The 13,942-nt window shown below is 40.1% G+C and overlaps 1 protein-coding gene across 1 annotated transcript; it reads right to left on the bottom strand.

The window, feature by feature from the left end:
• Positions 1–2,877: 2,877 nt before the first annotated feature.
• On the bottom strand, positions 2,878–11,250 carry rp1l1b (rp1 like 1b). Its single transcript, XM_080289398.1, has one exon. It carries the CDS (start codon positions 11,236–11,238, stop codon positions 3,985–3,987), a length of 7,254 nt encoding a protein of 2,417 aa, XP_080145524.1. The 5' UTR covers positions 11,239–11,250; the 3' UTR covers positions 2,878–3,984.
• Between the last annotated feature and the right edge of the window lie 2,692 nt (positions 11,251–13,942).

Raw genomic sequence — 13,942 nt, 5'->3', positions numbered from 1 at the left:
AGCAGTAGTTCACCCTTCAGCAGCTGCAGTCTCCACTTCACAATCGCCGCAGCATATGTGCAGCTAAATTGCTGGACATGCTGGTATGCAAGAAGTGAAGCAGCTCATGGTGTTGAGAAGTGACCAACAGGGAAGAGCAGGCACACAACCTAACCACTACCAGCACACTTTAGCCCTGGAGGTTTTTGTAAAGCTTTTATTTTGGTATTTCCAACATATACAATAAATGTGCATGTTAGCTAAATATTTAGTTTCCCATAACATTTAGATTTAACACAAAATTGTGTTTTAAATATAAAAAGCTAAATATTTTAGTAAATTTTGTAAAAAGTGACTTGAAAAATATGGTTTAGTAAGGTTTTGAGCTAAATGTGGAAAAATGTTGCTGTTAATTTCAGCTTCAGTTTCAGTTTGCAAACAGCGCCCCATACAACAGTGACCATCAATGTGCAATCAGTCTGCCATCAGATTGCATTTGAATGGAGTCAAGTTGTCAATTACATAAAAGCTGTTTGTGATACTCAGCGATTAATTGTGATAAAACACTGACCTTTCAGTTTGCGATTGACTGTGGTTACCCAGAGGTTGAAGGTGTTACCTTCTTGGCTGATCCAGATTAGCTTCATTTTTCAGCCCCAGAGGATGAGACTTTGTTTTAGCTTGTTTAATTTTAGCTTAGTTGTATATGATGCGTCCACAGACCAACTTTACCATGCCACTGGAGATATTAAATAGATATTTAACTCCCTAGCAGCTAGCTATTTAATAAATTTGGCACACTGGTAAACCACCGGGTAAGCAATATCCTTTATTAATCATTTATTAATCAATCAAAAAATGAAAACCCTCTTTTAGGTTCAGTGACACAGTCAAATTTGCTAGACTAACTAAATGACTCAGCAGTGTCCTGGATAGGCAGAAGCTGTGCCAGCTTGTTAGCGACATGCTACACACTTGTCTGCACACTTGTCTGTCTCACTAAGGATGTGGTAAGACATGCATTTTCATAACAGTCCTACGCAGTAACCAGACTACTTGTGCTGGTCCATATTCATATTCCAGACCAGAATGTGAAAACACCCAAACACAGAAGAATTTTAAAAAAGTTGTTAAGATTTTATATGCCTATTTTTATAGCAGCTAGCTTGCAGTTTTATCTATAAGAGTGTAAGCTAGTCATGGAGGGACTTTTATGTTGCACCCATGGTTTTGTATGAGTGTATGTTGCACCCATACACCCATAAAATGAAGTTCCATTTTCAATTTTTGCATACTCAGTTATTTCCCAAAGGGTCACCATAGCTGATTGATATGCATGACTTCGCAAAGATTCAACACTGAATGTCCTTACTGATGCAGTCATCCCATTTATTTGGGCTTGCAACCAGCACTAGTAGTAGTTAGCTTGAGTGGGGTAGTATCTGAGATCTTTTGCAAGCAAGATGAATGTGTTAACCACTACACCACAGAAGCCCTCGTGTCTGTGCAAAGATAGAGGGGGGAAAAGCAAACAAACTGCACTCCACATAACTGCACTTGTGAGTGTTGCTTTGTAGAGCAAGGAACTCTTGGACACAGATGGCACGTGCACCTGGAATGACTTAAGAGAGTACAAGCTATATTCTTATTTCAATTAGCTAGATGGAAAAGAGTGCTGCAAGTGACAGCAATGATCGACTGCAAATGGAAACACTGAGAGAGGCACATCCATCCGCTCTGTTTATCAGCTATTGCCAGTTACCAAAAGTTTATTCTGTTCATCTGGATGTAGCGTTTTCAGTGGGAGAAACGTTTCGTCACTCATCCAAGTGACTTCTTCAATCTCAGCTGACTGCAAGTTTCCCCAAGCTTAACACAGAGCCATTCCCCAACTCTCTGTGAATGGTACTCATGGTCATTGATCAGTGGGCTTTGATTAGTGGTTGTTGATGAATGGTCATGAGAATTTGCATAATTATGATTAAGGAACTGACCTCCTAGCCCATTGTTCCTTCAGTGGGCTGATTTCAGTCATGATGCAAATGTACTATATAGGGCTGGATCAAGTGACCATGTAACCCTTAGTTACTCAGCAGTAGGCCTAGACTGCTGGGGCTTCCCATGATGCACAGAGTGTTTCTTGTTCACTCAACTCTTTCACTCTCACTACTTTGCATTTAATCATTAGTTATTATTAATCTCTGGCTCTCCTTTACAGCGTGTCTTCTGTCCTGTTTTTCCCCTCAACTAATCACAGCAGATGGCTGCCCCTCCCTGAGCCTGGTCCTGCTAGAGGTTTCTTCCTGTTAAAAGGGCGTTTTTCCTTCCCGCTGTCACCAGATGTTTGCTGATAGGAAGTTATTGGTTGTTGGGGTTCTGCATTAGAAATAGTCTTAACTTTACAATATAAAGTGATTTTGTGATTTTGTGCTGTGTAAATAAAATTTTATTTAATTTTATTTAATTCACAGTAAATTGTGATGACTTATTAGTATAAAGTATTTCAAACTGTACCATGCTTTATAAAAAATAGTCATAGCAAACAATGTATATATATAAAAATAATAATAATAATTTTAATCTATCATAGGTAGTTCCATAGTGTAGTGGTTAACACACACACTTGGCAAGTGAAAATTTCCTGGTTCCATTCCAGCCAGACACAAATCCCCTTTGGAATGTGTCAGGAGCGACATCCACCATAAAACTCTGACAAATTAAACATGCAGCCCCACACACTGTGGTGACCCCTTGTGGTAAGGGAGTAACTAAAAGTAGTTGCGATCTATTATAGGTAGCGTGCTTATTATGTAGTGGAGATTTTTTTTTAAGTTAAACATTTTATTTGGAAGCATTAATTTGTTGTGTGAAATCTCAGCTTATAAAAGAACAATAAAATTACTTTCAAGTATGTTTAATATCAATATGTGCAGTACACTGAGCAAAGGTAATTCCCTGTACCACAGAAAATCACATAGATTCTTCATGTAATTACAGCTGAATCATCTAAAATACATAAGGGCAGGATGTTGTGATACATAAAACCCAGCTCTGGCTTTCATTACCATCTGCTTACACTGATGGCGATCATCTTCAAGTTTTGCTTTGTATATGCAACACTAGAGTACAAGAGTATATTACATACACAGCAGTACACCAAACACATAAATAAATATAATTCATTTTTTCCAGGTTGCTGAGAAAACTTATTTTACAAGCTTTCTTTCCAAAAGAGTGTGGGTGCTGTATAAGACAGGTAGAAGCCAGAATCCATATATAATTGATTAGAAAAGGTTCAAAGACAAAATATATTGAACCTGAGAATTATATATTTCAAAAATCTGATAAATAAATAAAGATCTCAATTGATTTTTAAAGAACTTTTTATACACAGCACCCAAACAGTTTTGGGGTTATGGAAAATTACATATTTTTTTTGCATGCTTATAGTAGAATCAAAACCTATTTGGTTAAATAGGATACATTCAAAACACCCACAGTCCTGCAGAAAATGTTAAGCAGCAAAACATGTAAAAGAACTGCAGCAATTCTGACAAAAATTGCAGTATGTGTGTGCATGTGTGACATTTGTAAGTTGTTCACAGGAACGGGACCATACTGTCAAGTTTTGGAAAGCATAGCTCATAAACAGTGCCGTGTTCTGTCTAAGGCTCAGAATTGCAGGTGATATGTAATAAAATACTCTATGATTTAGTTTAGATATGCATTATATACATTCAAGTTTTTCATATTGTTGCATGAGCAGTTTGTGTTCTGCAGATACTAGAATTTGCTGTAGTATCTCATCTTGTGTGCTTGTCATGTTTAGTACTTGTTAAGTAGAGCCTAATAGTGCTACTTAAGATTTAGGATAATCTACATCAATCCTTTTGCTTTTTTTCATTTAGGAGACCTAACCTAAAATATTAAGAATACCCCTCGTTTTTTTCTCCCATGTCTCACTCTCTATCAGTCACCTTCAGCTTTGGCAGAGTCACGGTCAATTCAAAACAACTTCTTTTTCACACTCTTTGTCTCAAGGCTTTTAATGTCATCTTGGCTGTTTATTTCAGGCTCTGAATCTTCAATGTCAGCGTAAGTGCCGTCCTCAGATTCTGCGGTCTTTTTGATCAAAGTATCAAGTGGCTTTAGCGCTTCCTTAGGTACTATGTTAGCTACATCTTGATTGTCTATCTTGCTGGTAACCAAAGGAAGCTGTATGTCACCACTTTCTTCCCCTGGTTCATCTGAGTCTTCCTCTGCTTCGTCTTCTCCATCAGCTGAATCTCCCTGTTTTTCACTCCAGTCTTCATTGGGTGTCTCGGTTTCCTCATCCTCCTTTTCAGAAGCATTGGAATCCTCTTCATTATTATCATGACTTCCATCTGGGATGTTAATACATTCACATTGTGTAACATCATCCTCTGGGTTGTTTTCTCTGATTTCTTCTTTGGTTTCTGATTTTTCCTCCATCTCCTCATCCTCTTCTGGTTTAAGCTCCACTACATCATTAGTATCTTCTTGACAAGTGACATCACTTTCTGGGCATCCACTCTCTGGTTTGTTGGAATTATCCTCTGATTCACTGACAGCATTCTGTCCTTCATCTTGCTCGGATTCATCTTCTGTATCGTCTGTAGATTCCACCTTTCCCGTTTGAGTTTCTTCAGCCTCCTCTCCTGCAGATGTACCTTCTGCTTCAGATTCTTCCCTGCTGTCACTTTCATCAGTCTCATTTTCTCCTGCTTCAGGCTGTCCTGAGTCTTCCTCTGTGGTTTCATGCTTTTCAGTCTCGCCCTCTGTTGTTAAAGCCTCTGTGCAATCTTCACAAGTCAATTCATTTTCACCAGATTCCACCGCTTCCTTTCCAGGTTCTTCCGATTCATCTCCAGTTGTTTCACCTTCTACTAGCTTCTTACTGTTATCTTCATCATTTTCTTCTTCTTTACATTCTTCATTAGCACTGCTTTCTCCGATCTTTTCAGACGACTCTGTCTTGTCTGACTCATCACTGGTTTCATCTGCTTCCTCTGCCATTTCATTTTCGCTTGTGGCAGCAATTTCCTTTTGCTCAGCAATCTCACCCTCACTTAGTTTTTCATCCGTTCCCTTCACGTCCGACTCATCTGAACTGGTGTCTTTGTTAAATTCGTGCTCGGCATCTGTCACATCTTCTGCTGCCTCTTCCTGAGCGACCTCAACAGCAGCTTTCTTTAGCTCATCTTCACTTGTGACAGCACTCTCTTTTGCTTCAGAAACCTCATCTTCTGACTCAGATTCACTTGCGCTGGCGGTGTTCACCGCCACTGCTGTGTCTGAGTCATGTTCAGTTGTTGCAGCCTCTTCTGCTGCACCATAATCTTCAGCTTCATTGTCACTTGTGGTTCCTTCCACGTTTTCTTCAGCAGCAGCGCCTCTGTTAGGTTCATTCTCGGTTGAAACAGCAATCTCTGTTTCGATCACCCGCTCATCTTCGGTTGTTTCTTCAGCTGGTTCTGTGGTGTCATCCTCCTCTGTTGTCTCATCTTCATTTGTGGTGGCATCTAGGTCCTCTCCTGAATCATTTTCAGTGACAGCACCAATCTCTTCACTATTGTCAGCATCTTCTGCTTTAACAGCTTCCTCATTGTCAGTTGCTTCCACTGCAGTTTCATCCTTTGAGTCACCTTTTCCTGCTGAAGAAATCTCTTCACTTACAGCTGTCTTGTCTTCAGCTGATGCTGTTCGATCTGGTTCTTCTGACAATTTGTTCGTGTGATTGTTTTCACCCTCAGACTCCTCTGCACTGATAGCAGGGATCTTCTCTTCATCAGTGACTGTTCCTTTTTCCACAACCTCTTCTTCCTCAGATTCACGCTCACTTGTGGCCACCATGCTGCTCTCGACAGCTACATTTTCATCTTCAGCTGTGGATGCTTCGTAAGTGCCTTCCGTAAGTTCATGCTCACTTGTAGCGGCTGTCTCTCTTTCTACAAGAAACTCATCTTCAGTTGTTGCTATTTCAGATGGTTCATTTGACAGATCGTTACTTGTGACATCATTTTCCTCTTCTTCTTCATTTGTGGTGGCATTTAAATCTTCGTCAGAGTCATCTTCGCTGGTAGCATCAGTCTCTTCTCCATCATCAACCTTCAGTGATTCCACAGCTTCCTCACTCTCTGATTCATGATCAGTTGAGGATACCATAGCAGTATCTTTGTTTTCAATCTCATCTTCAGCATTTTCATGCTTTGATTCTGCTTTTCTTGTGAGACCAGTCTCTTTTTCTGCAGCTGTCTCATCCTCAGTTGTTGCCGGGTCACCTGGTTCTTCTGTAGATTCGTCACCTGTAGCTGTGTCAGTGCTTTCATCTGCAGACTCGTCTTCACTAACGGTAGACATTTTCTCTTCTTCAGGGAGTATTTTTTCTTCCCAGACTTCATCTTTCCCTTCTGTGGTGGCTTCTACTGCTGTATTTTCATCTTCAGTAGTAGTATCTTCAGCAGACTCCTCATCTGACTCATCTTCACTCAAACTGGCAGTCTCATTTTCTGCAGTAAGTTTACCTTTACACCATGCTTCTTCTTCTTCTTTTAAAAATTCATCAACTATAGCTAAGTCTTCATTCACTGCTTCCTCCTGCATCATATGCACTCTCTTCTTTACCTTAAACCTCCCTGATTTACTTTCTTCTGGCATCGGATTTTGTTCAGCTGTTGCTCCTGCAACGTGTGTGTCTTCATCTTGAACCATGGTACCTTCAGCAACATCTTCCTTAGACTTATCTTCACTTGAGGCTTCAGTGTCTTCACTTTCATCTTCTTCTGTTGGTCCATTTAGCGGTTCATCAGCTGTTGCATCACTTCCATCTGCTTTCATCAGCTGGTCTTTCCGAATTCTCATTTGCATGATCATCTGCATTGATGGCAGCAATGTATTCTTTACGGTTAACCATTCCTTCTTTGCTGCTTCTTCCTCAGGTTCATGTTTAGCATCAGATGTCAGAGTAGTCTCTTCTGTTGAAGTCTCTACTGTGTCTTCCTTAGGGTCATCTTCACTCGTAACCACAATATGTTTTATTAGAGCACTCTTATTATAATATACACCATCTTCTTGTTTTGGGAGTTCATCATTTGACCTGATAGCTTCAGCAAATTCTTCTCCATTTGTGGATACAATTTGCACAATTTTTCCTGATTCTTTTGGTTCATGTAACAATTCATCAGCTGTGGCATCCTTTTCATTAGCCCTCATCTTCTGCATGATCAGCTGCATTGATGGCAGTATTATGTTCTTTGCTATCAAACATTTATTCTTTGCTCCTCCTTTGTCATATTCCTGTTTAGCTGTTGATGCCAAAAACGACTCTTCCACTGACATTTCTTTCTGAGTCTTATCTTCGCTTGTTTTATCACCTTTTTGTTTTCGCAGTTCATCACCTATGTCATTGGCATCATTCTCCTCCTTATTTTCTTCAGCAACAGTTTTTTCAGGCATTTCTTTGGCAACATGTTCTTTTGCGTCATTCTTTTCAGAAACCTCATCACGAACTGCATCTTGACTCATATCATCTGCTTCCTTTTCATCTGCTGCAAATTCAGAGATATCTTCAGGGCCTGGATGTACTTCTCGCACTTCCCTTAAAGCTTTAACAATAACTTTTTCCACAAGGGTTTCTGCCGCTTGAGTTTCATGAATATTTCCAGGGTGAGATGCACACTTGATTGCCGTGGCAGCAGGTACAGGTGTCATCGAATCTCCCTGAAGAGGTGTCCTACACGTCATTTTTTTCTTAATGCACGATTCGCATTGACAGCATTCATCGCCGTTTTCACTGCGCTGGTCACTATAAGACGTTCCTGTTGCTGAATCGTCACTTTTTTCTGCATGTGAATCAGTCGATGGTTTGAGGTTGACCTTCAGTTTCCGTCTTCTCTCTTCTGCTTGTGTCGTTGAAACACGGGATTTTGTCTCTCTTGGAGGTCTCGGTTGGCCTTTTTGGCCTTGAATTTTCCACAGTTCTCTGTCAATACTTGCTTGGATTCTTTTGTGAACCTCAGCTCTAAGTTCATTAATCGTACTGTCAAGTTGCTCACTATCTCCCAGGTTCCATCGAGTTTTGAACTCATTCATCGCTTTGATATAATGAGTCATGAACTGTTTTTCAATTTTATTTAATAAGGTTAAGACCCAAGCAGGATCATCTTGTGAAATCATTTTAGCTAGCTCTTCTCTTTCTATGAGGAGAAGGCTCTCAGAGTTGCTGTTCTCTGAAGAATCGGTTTCAGCTTCTGGAAGTTTTTGGCCCTCGCTGAAATTTCTTGCACTCTCGTTTGAGGAATGTGGTGTTTCAGATTGTTCTCTTGGACTATCACTGCTTGCTGGATAATCTTCCTTTTGCTCATCTTCACACATTCCTTCTGCCTTTCTTACTGATGTGCTCTGAACATCTGCATCTGTTTCAACTTCACACCCTTGTTGTACCTTCTTAAACATATCCACAGTGGCGTGAGGCTCAGAAACATCACCATTCACGTCATTGCCACTCTTTACACCATCACTGCTGTTCCCGGAGCCTGTGGAGCCACTGTTGACATCCACGCCAGACGATGACGTATGATTGAAATCATCATCTGCAAAATGGTGATCATCTTTCCGTAATGCATGTTCATTTTCAGGAGGATCACAAAGCCAAAGGGACTGAAGAATACCCATGAGTTCTTGATACCTTTCATTTTTTTCATTGGCATTTTTTGGATCATGGTCTATTAGCTGCAGCTTCACAAGGCAATCCAAAAAACCTCTAGCTGAGGAGCTCAGTTTACGTCCATAAGCTGGAGAAATTTCTGGTAAACTGTTGCATCTGTCTAGCTTCGGATTTAAAAGGACTTTCATCACTTGTATGGAAGAGTTAAATACTGTTGAGGCATTGTCTGCATCAGTAGAGGCGTTATCTTCCTTTGGTGTTTCTTTGCTTGTTTCGCAGTCATTATTAGGAAGACATTTCTTTGCCTCCCCTTCTACTGGGCCTTTTGAATTCTCAGTTGGATTGTTAACAGTATCCGCTGTGTTAATTTCTTCTGTTGTGGGGACAGTTTTTGGTCCATCGCAGTTTTCATTAAATTCCTCTACGTCCTCTAATTCACCCTCTGCTGGCAGTGATTTCAGCCATTCGTTTACAACCTCAGTAGGGGATGCGTTGGGTAGGCTGGATGGGACCAGGTCAAAATCATCAACTTCGGTGCTCTTATGCAGATATTTGCTGCTTCTGTCAGTTTTCTTGTCAGTGACACTTCCACCACTTTCCTTAGTATCCAGGTCACCATTTATCTTGTGAGGAACATTACGTTTTGAGTGACTGTGTGCTGGAGACTCACACATCTCTTTGATGATATCTGAACTAGACAGAGTTTGTGACAAGTTACTTTCATTTGACTCTGTGTGAGATATGACATGTTGTTCATTTTCTTTCTGCTGCTTTGCTCTCTGACTTGTTTCTGACATTGCTGAATGTCTTCCAGAGTTTGATTTGGCAGTAGATCGGCTCTTTTCCTTTGGCTTCATTACTTCTAAATTTAGTGGAGAAACACTGGTCCGCTCAGAAGAGACATCTGTAGTTGTGGCACTTTTCTTTCCACTGATCTCAGATGTTTTGGACTTTTTTGAAGATGATGAAGCCTTGGACTTCGTTGACATGGCTGTAGGTGCTCTGGTTTCATTTTCCCCAACGGTCACGATGGGGACATCTGATTTGCTTAAAATGTCAGATTTTGTTGATTTTACTGACCTTTTTGATTTTGCTGACACAGCACTCTGTGCTTTCTCAGATATCTCTTCAGTATTCTCTTCATTAGGATGGCCAGAACTGTTTGTAGTAGTGATTTCTGGACCTTGTAATTTATTTGACTTTGATGAACTAACTGATTTGGTTGACATGGCACTGTCATCAGCTTCTTCTTCATGTCCAACCGTTTCAGTGGTGGTTGTTCCAGATATATTTGATTTTTTTGTTCTTCCTGAGGTGTTTGACTTCACTGATAAAACACTTGGACTCCTCTGTGCTGGATCTGCCTTATCAGCTACCTGCTCCAGCACTTTTGATTTCCCTGATTTTTGAGAAGTTCTTGTTTTTGCAGATACTGATGTTGCATTTGACTCGGTAGACATTGAGGTCATTGCTCTGTTCTCTGAGTCTTCTGCTGTATTTTCATCAGTGTCATTTAAACAATTTTCAGTAGATATAATGGAGGGACCAGTTGTTTCTTTCTCCACATTGGCTTCATGATTTTCTTTGCCTACAGAGGGTTTTGACTTAGCAGTTTTTGAAGAAATGTTGGATTGCAGTGATTTGGTGGATCGAGCTGATTTTGCTGACAAGGAGCTTAGAGATCTCTGTACAGTCTCCAAATCATTGGCATTGTTGTATTCTGAAGATATTTCACAAGTTGTCGAGCTCCTTGATGACACAGAAACATTTGAATTGTTTAATTTGGCCGACACGCTGCTTGGTGACCTCTCCTCAGTTTCTTCTTCAGCATGTTCCTCAGCAGAATTTCCAGCAAAAGCTCGAGATCCTTTTGCAGATCTCCTTGAACCACTTGACTTTGCTGACATAGAACTTTGTGCTCGCTCTACATTTTCTTTGTTAGCTGATGTACAACTTGTTGTTGTCTTTGCGCTTTCTTCGTCAGCACTTCCTTCACCTGGAAATGTGCCTTTTGATTTCGTAGATCGTGTTGAGGCATGCGACTTTGCAGATCCAGCTGAAATGGCACTAACTGCTCTCACTACATCTTCTGCCACATGCTCTTCAGCAGACACATCAGTGACTTCATCAACGTCTTCAGTAATATCAGAGGCATTGGATCTTTCTGTAACATGGGAAATATTTGATTTGACTGACATTACACTTGGAGATCTTTCTTCAGTTTGTGATTTGTCATTATCTTCATTGGAGGTCTCACAATTTGGTACATGAGAACATTTTGACTTTTTGGATTTTGAAGAAATATTTGACCTTATCGTTTGTGTTGACAATGAGCTCGCTCTTCCCTCAGACTCTGCATCAGCAATCTCAGTGCTGTGTTCAGAAGGGATAGTAGTAGCTTTTGATTTCTTAGATTTCACAGAAACATTTGACTTGGTGGATTTTGCTGATCTCTGTGATTTACTGCTTACAGGTCTTTCAGTATGATCAGAATCATGAGATATTTCTTCTACTGGGGCAGCCAATAATTTTGACTTATTGGATTTGGCAGAAATAGAGGATTTTGCTGACATTGCACTTTCTGCTCTGTTTTGAGGTTCATCCTCATCATTTCCTTGCGCTGGTAATTTATGCTGTGAAGCAACTTTTGAAGCTTTAGATTTTAGAGATATAGTAGATACATGGGATTTAGGTGTGGCAACTCTCTCTTCAGCTGGAGGCTCTGCTGAACATTTTGATATACCTGATATTTCAGAAAAATTTGAATCAGCCGAATGGAGTGACATTGAACTCACTGATCTGCTTTCAGTGTGCTCCTCTTTATTTTCCTTTTCTGCAATGCGATCACATTGAATGGCAGAAGATTTAGATTTTTTTGAAACTTCTGAAGTCTTTGACTTTGCTGATTTTGCTGAGCTGGCAGACATATTGCTTGGAGACCGATCTTCATGGTCCTCCAGATCACAGATATCGTTTTCATCTGGACAATGAAATACTTTTGACACTGAGGATTTTTCAGAAATAGCTGACTTTTCAGTTTTGGTTGACACTGCACTCGGTGCTCTTTCCTCAGTTTCATCTTTAGGGTCTCCTACATCAGCAGTATGCGCAACTGTGCCAGACTGATCTTCAGAAGCATTTGATTTGACCGATATTACAGAAGCATGCGATTGAGTGGATTTAACTGACAAAACACTGGGTGATCTCTCTGCAGAATTTTTAGATCTCTCAGAAACATGTGACTTAACTGACTTGACTGATAAGCTGCTTTGTGCTCTTTCTTCCCTTTCATCATAGATCTTTCTCTCCTCTTTAATTGGAGCATCAACAGATCGTTTTGACTTATTTGATCTTGCAGAAATATTTGACTGGACAGACAATGAGCTCATTGCCCTCTCTTCAGTTTCACCCTTAACATCCTCTGTATTGTCAATGCAGTCTCCTAAAAGAGCTTCAGATATATCTGATGTTCCAGATGTTGCAGAGACATTTGACTTTGCTGATTTTCCTGATCTAACTGACAGATTGCTTGGAGCTCTCTCTGTGGGTTCCTCATGATCAACTTTATTTTCTTCCATTCTTGTTGATCTACTAGATTTTCCAAAAACTGTTGATTTTTCAGTTCTGGCTGAAATTGCGCTCTGTGATCTCTCTTGAGTTTGATCTTTGCCATCTATTTCATCAGTACCACTACACAGAACTTCAGAAATATTTGATTTCACAGATTTGTTTGAAGTATGTGACCTTGCTGATTTAGCTGATAAAGCACTGGGTGATCTGTCTGCAGACTTTTTAGATCTACCAGAAACATGTGACTTAACTGATTTGGCTGATAAGCTGCTTTGTGCTCTTTGTTCCGTTTGCTCTTTGTTATTTTCTTCATCAGCACTCTCTGACTTTTCTTTAGTTGATGCATCAGCAGACTGGTTTGACCTATTTGATCTGGCAGAAATATCTGACTGCGCAGATGCTGATCTCATTGTGCCATCTTCACTCTCACCTTCAATAATTCTTTCGTCAGAAGGGTCAACATTGTCTTCTAAGACAGCTACAGAAACATTTGATCTCTTTGATGCTGAAGAAACATTCGACTTTGCAGATCTTTCTGATCTGACCGACAGATTGCTTGGAGCTCTCTCTGTGTGTTCCCTAACTATATTATCTTCCAATATCGTTGATCTACTAGATTTTGCAGAAACTGTTGATTTTTCAGTTCTGGATGAAATTGTACTCTGTGGTCTCTCTTGAGTTTGATCTTCACCATCTATTTTATCAGTATCACTACACAGAACTTCAGAAATATTTGATTTCACAGATTTGTTTGAAGTATGTGACTTTGCTGATTTAGATGACAAAGCACTGGGTGATCTATCTGCAGACCTTTTAGATCTGTCGGAAATATGTGACTGACCTGATTTGGCTGATAGGCTACTTTGTGCTCTTTGTTCTGTTTGCTCTTTGTCATTTTCTTCATTAGAGTTCTCTGAGTTTTCGCTACCTGGACCATTAACAGAATGATTTGTTCTGTTTGATCTGGCAGAAATATCTGACTTAGCTGACTTGGAAGACATAGCACTCACTGCTCTCACTTCACTCTCACCTTCAACGATTCTTTCCTCGGGATGGTCAGCAAAGTCTTCCAAGCAAATTTCAGAAACCTTTGATCTTTTAGATGCTGCAGAAGCATTTGACTTTCCTGATTTTCCTGATCTGACTGACAGATTGCTTGGAGCTCTCTCTTCATTTTCCATATGAAGAGATATATTTTCCTCTTCGTGATCTTTTGACTTGGGAGATTTTGCAGAATTAGTTGACTTTCCAGATCTGTTTGATACTTCACTCTGTGCTCTTTCCTGAGTTTCCTCTTCGCCATATCTTTCATTGGCTTGGCAAGCACAAACTTCACAGGGTTTTGGTTTATTAGATGTGTTAGAAGCACGTGACTTTGCTGATTTAGCTGACAAAGCACTTGGTACTCGCTCTGCAGATATTTCAGAAACATGTGACTGAAGTGATTTAGCTGATAAGCAGCTTGGTGGTCTTTGTTCAGTTTCCTCTTCATCATTTGCTTCTTGAAGCATCTCAGTGCCTTCGTCTTTTGATTTAAACGATGTTGCAGAAATATCTGATGTAATTGACAATGAGCTCACTGATTCTCCTTCAGTCTCACCTTCAATATTAGTTTCTTCAGAAGCATCACCACAGCTTTCAGGAGTAACTGCAGAAGCATTTGATTTTAAAGATTTAGCAGATGTGGTTGATGTATTGCTTGGAGGT

Source organism: Astatotilapia calliptera, chromosome 15 (assembly GCF_964374335.1).
Source record: "Astatotilapia calliptera chromosome 15, fAstCal68.1, whole genome shotgun sequence".
Taxonomy (NCBI): Eukaryota; Metazoa; Chordata; class Actinopteri; order Cichliformes; family Cichlidae; genus Astatotilapia; species Astatotilapia calliptera.
Note: the sequence above shows the minus strand (reverse complement) of the source record. Positions and strands in the feature narration are given on the sequence as shown.

Bases quoted from the DNA above. Each gene is read 5' to 3' on its own strand.
- rp1l1b (XM_080289398.1), bottom strand. From the start codon at position 11,238: ATGTCAGCAAAATCCTCTATTTCTGCCAAATCCAATAAGTCAAAATTA.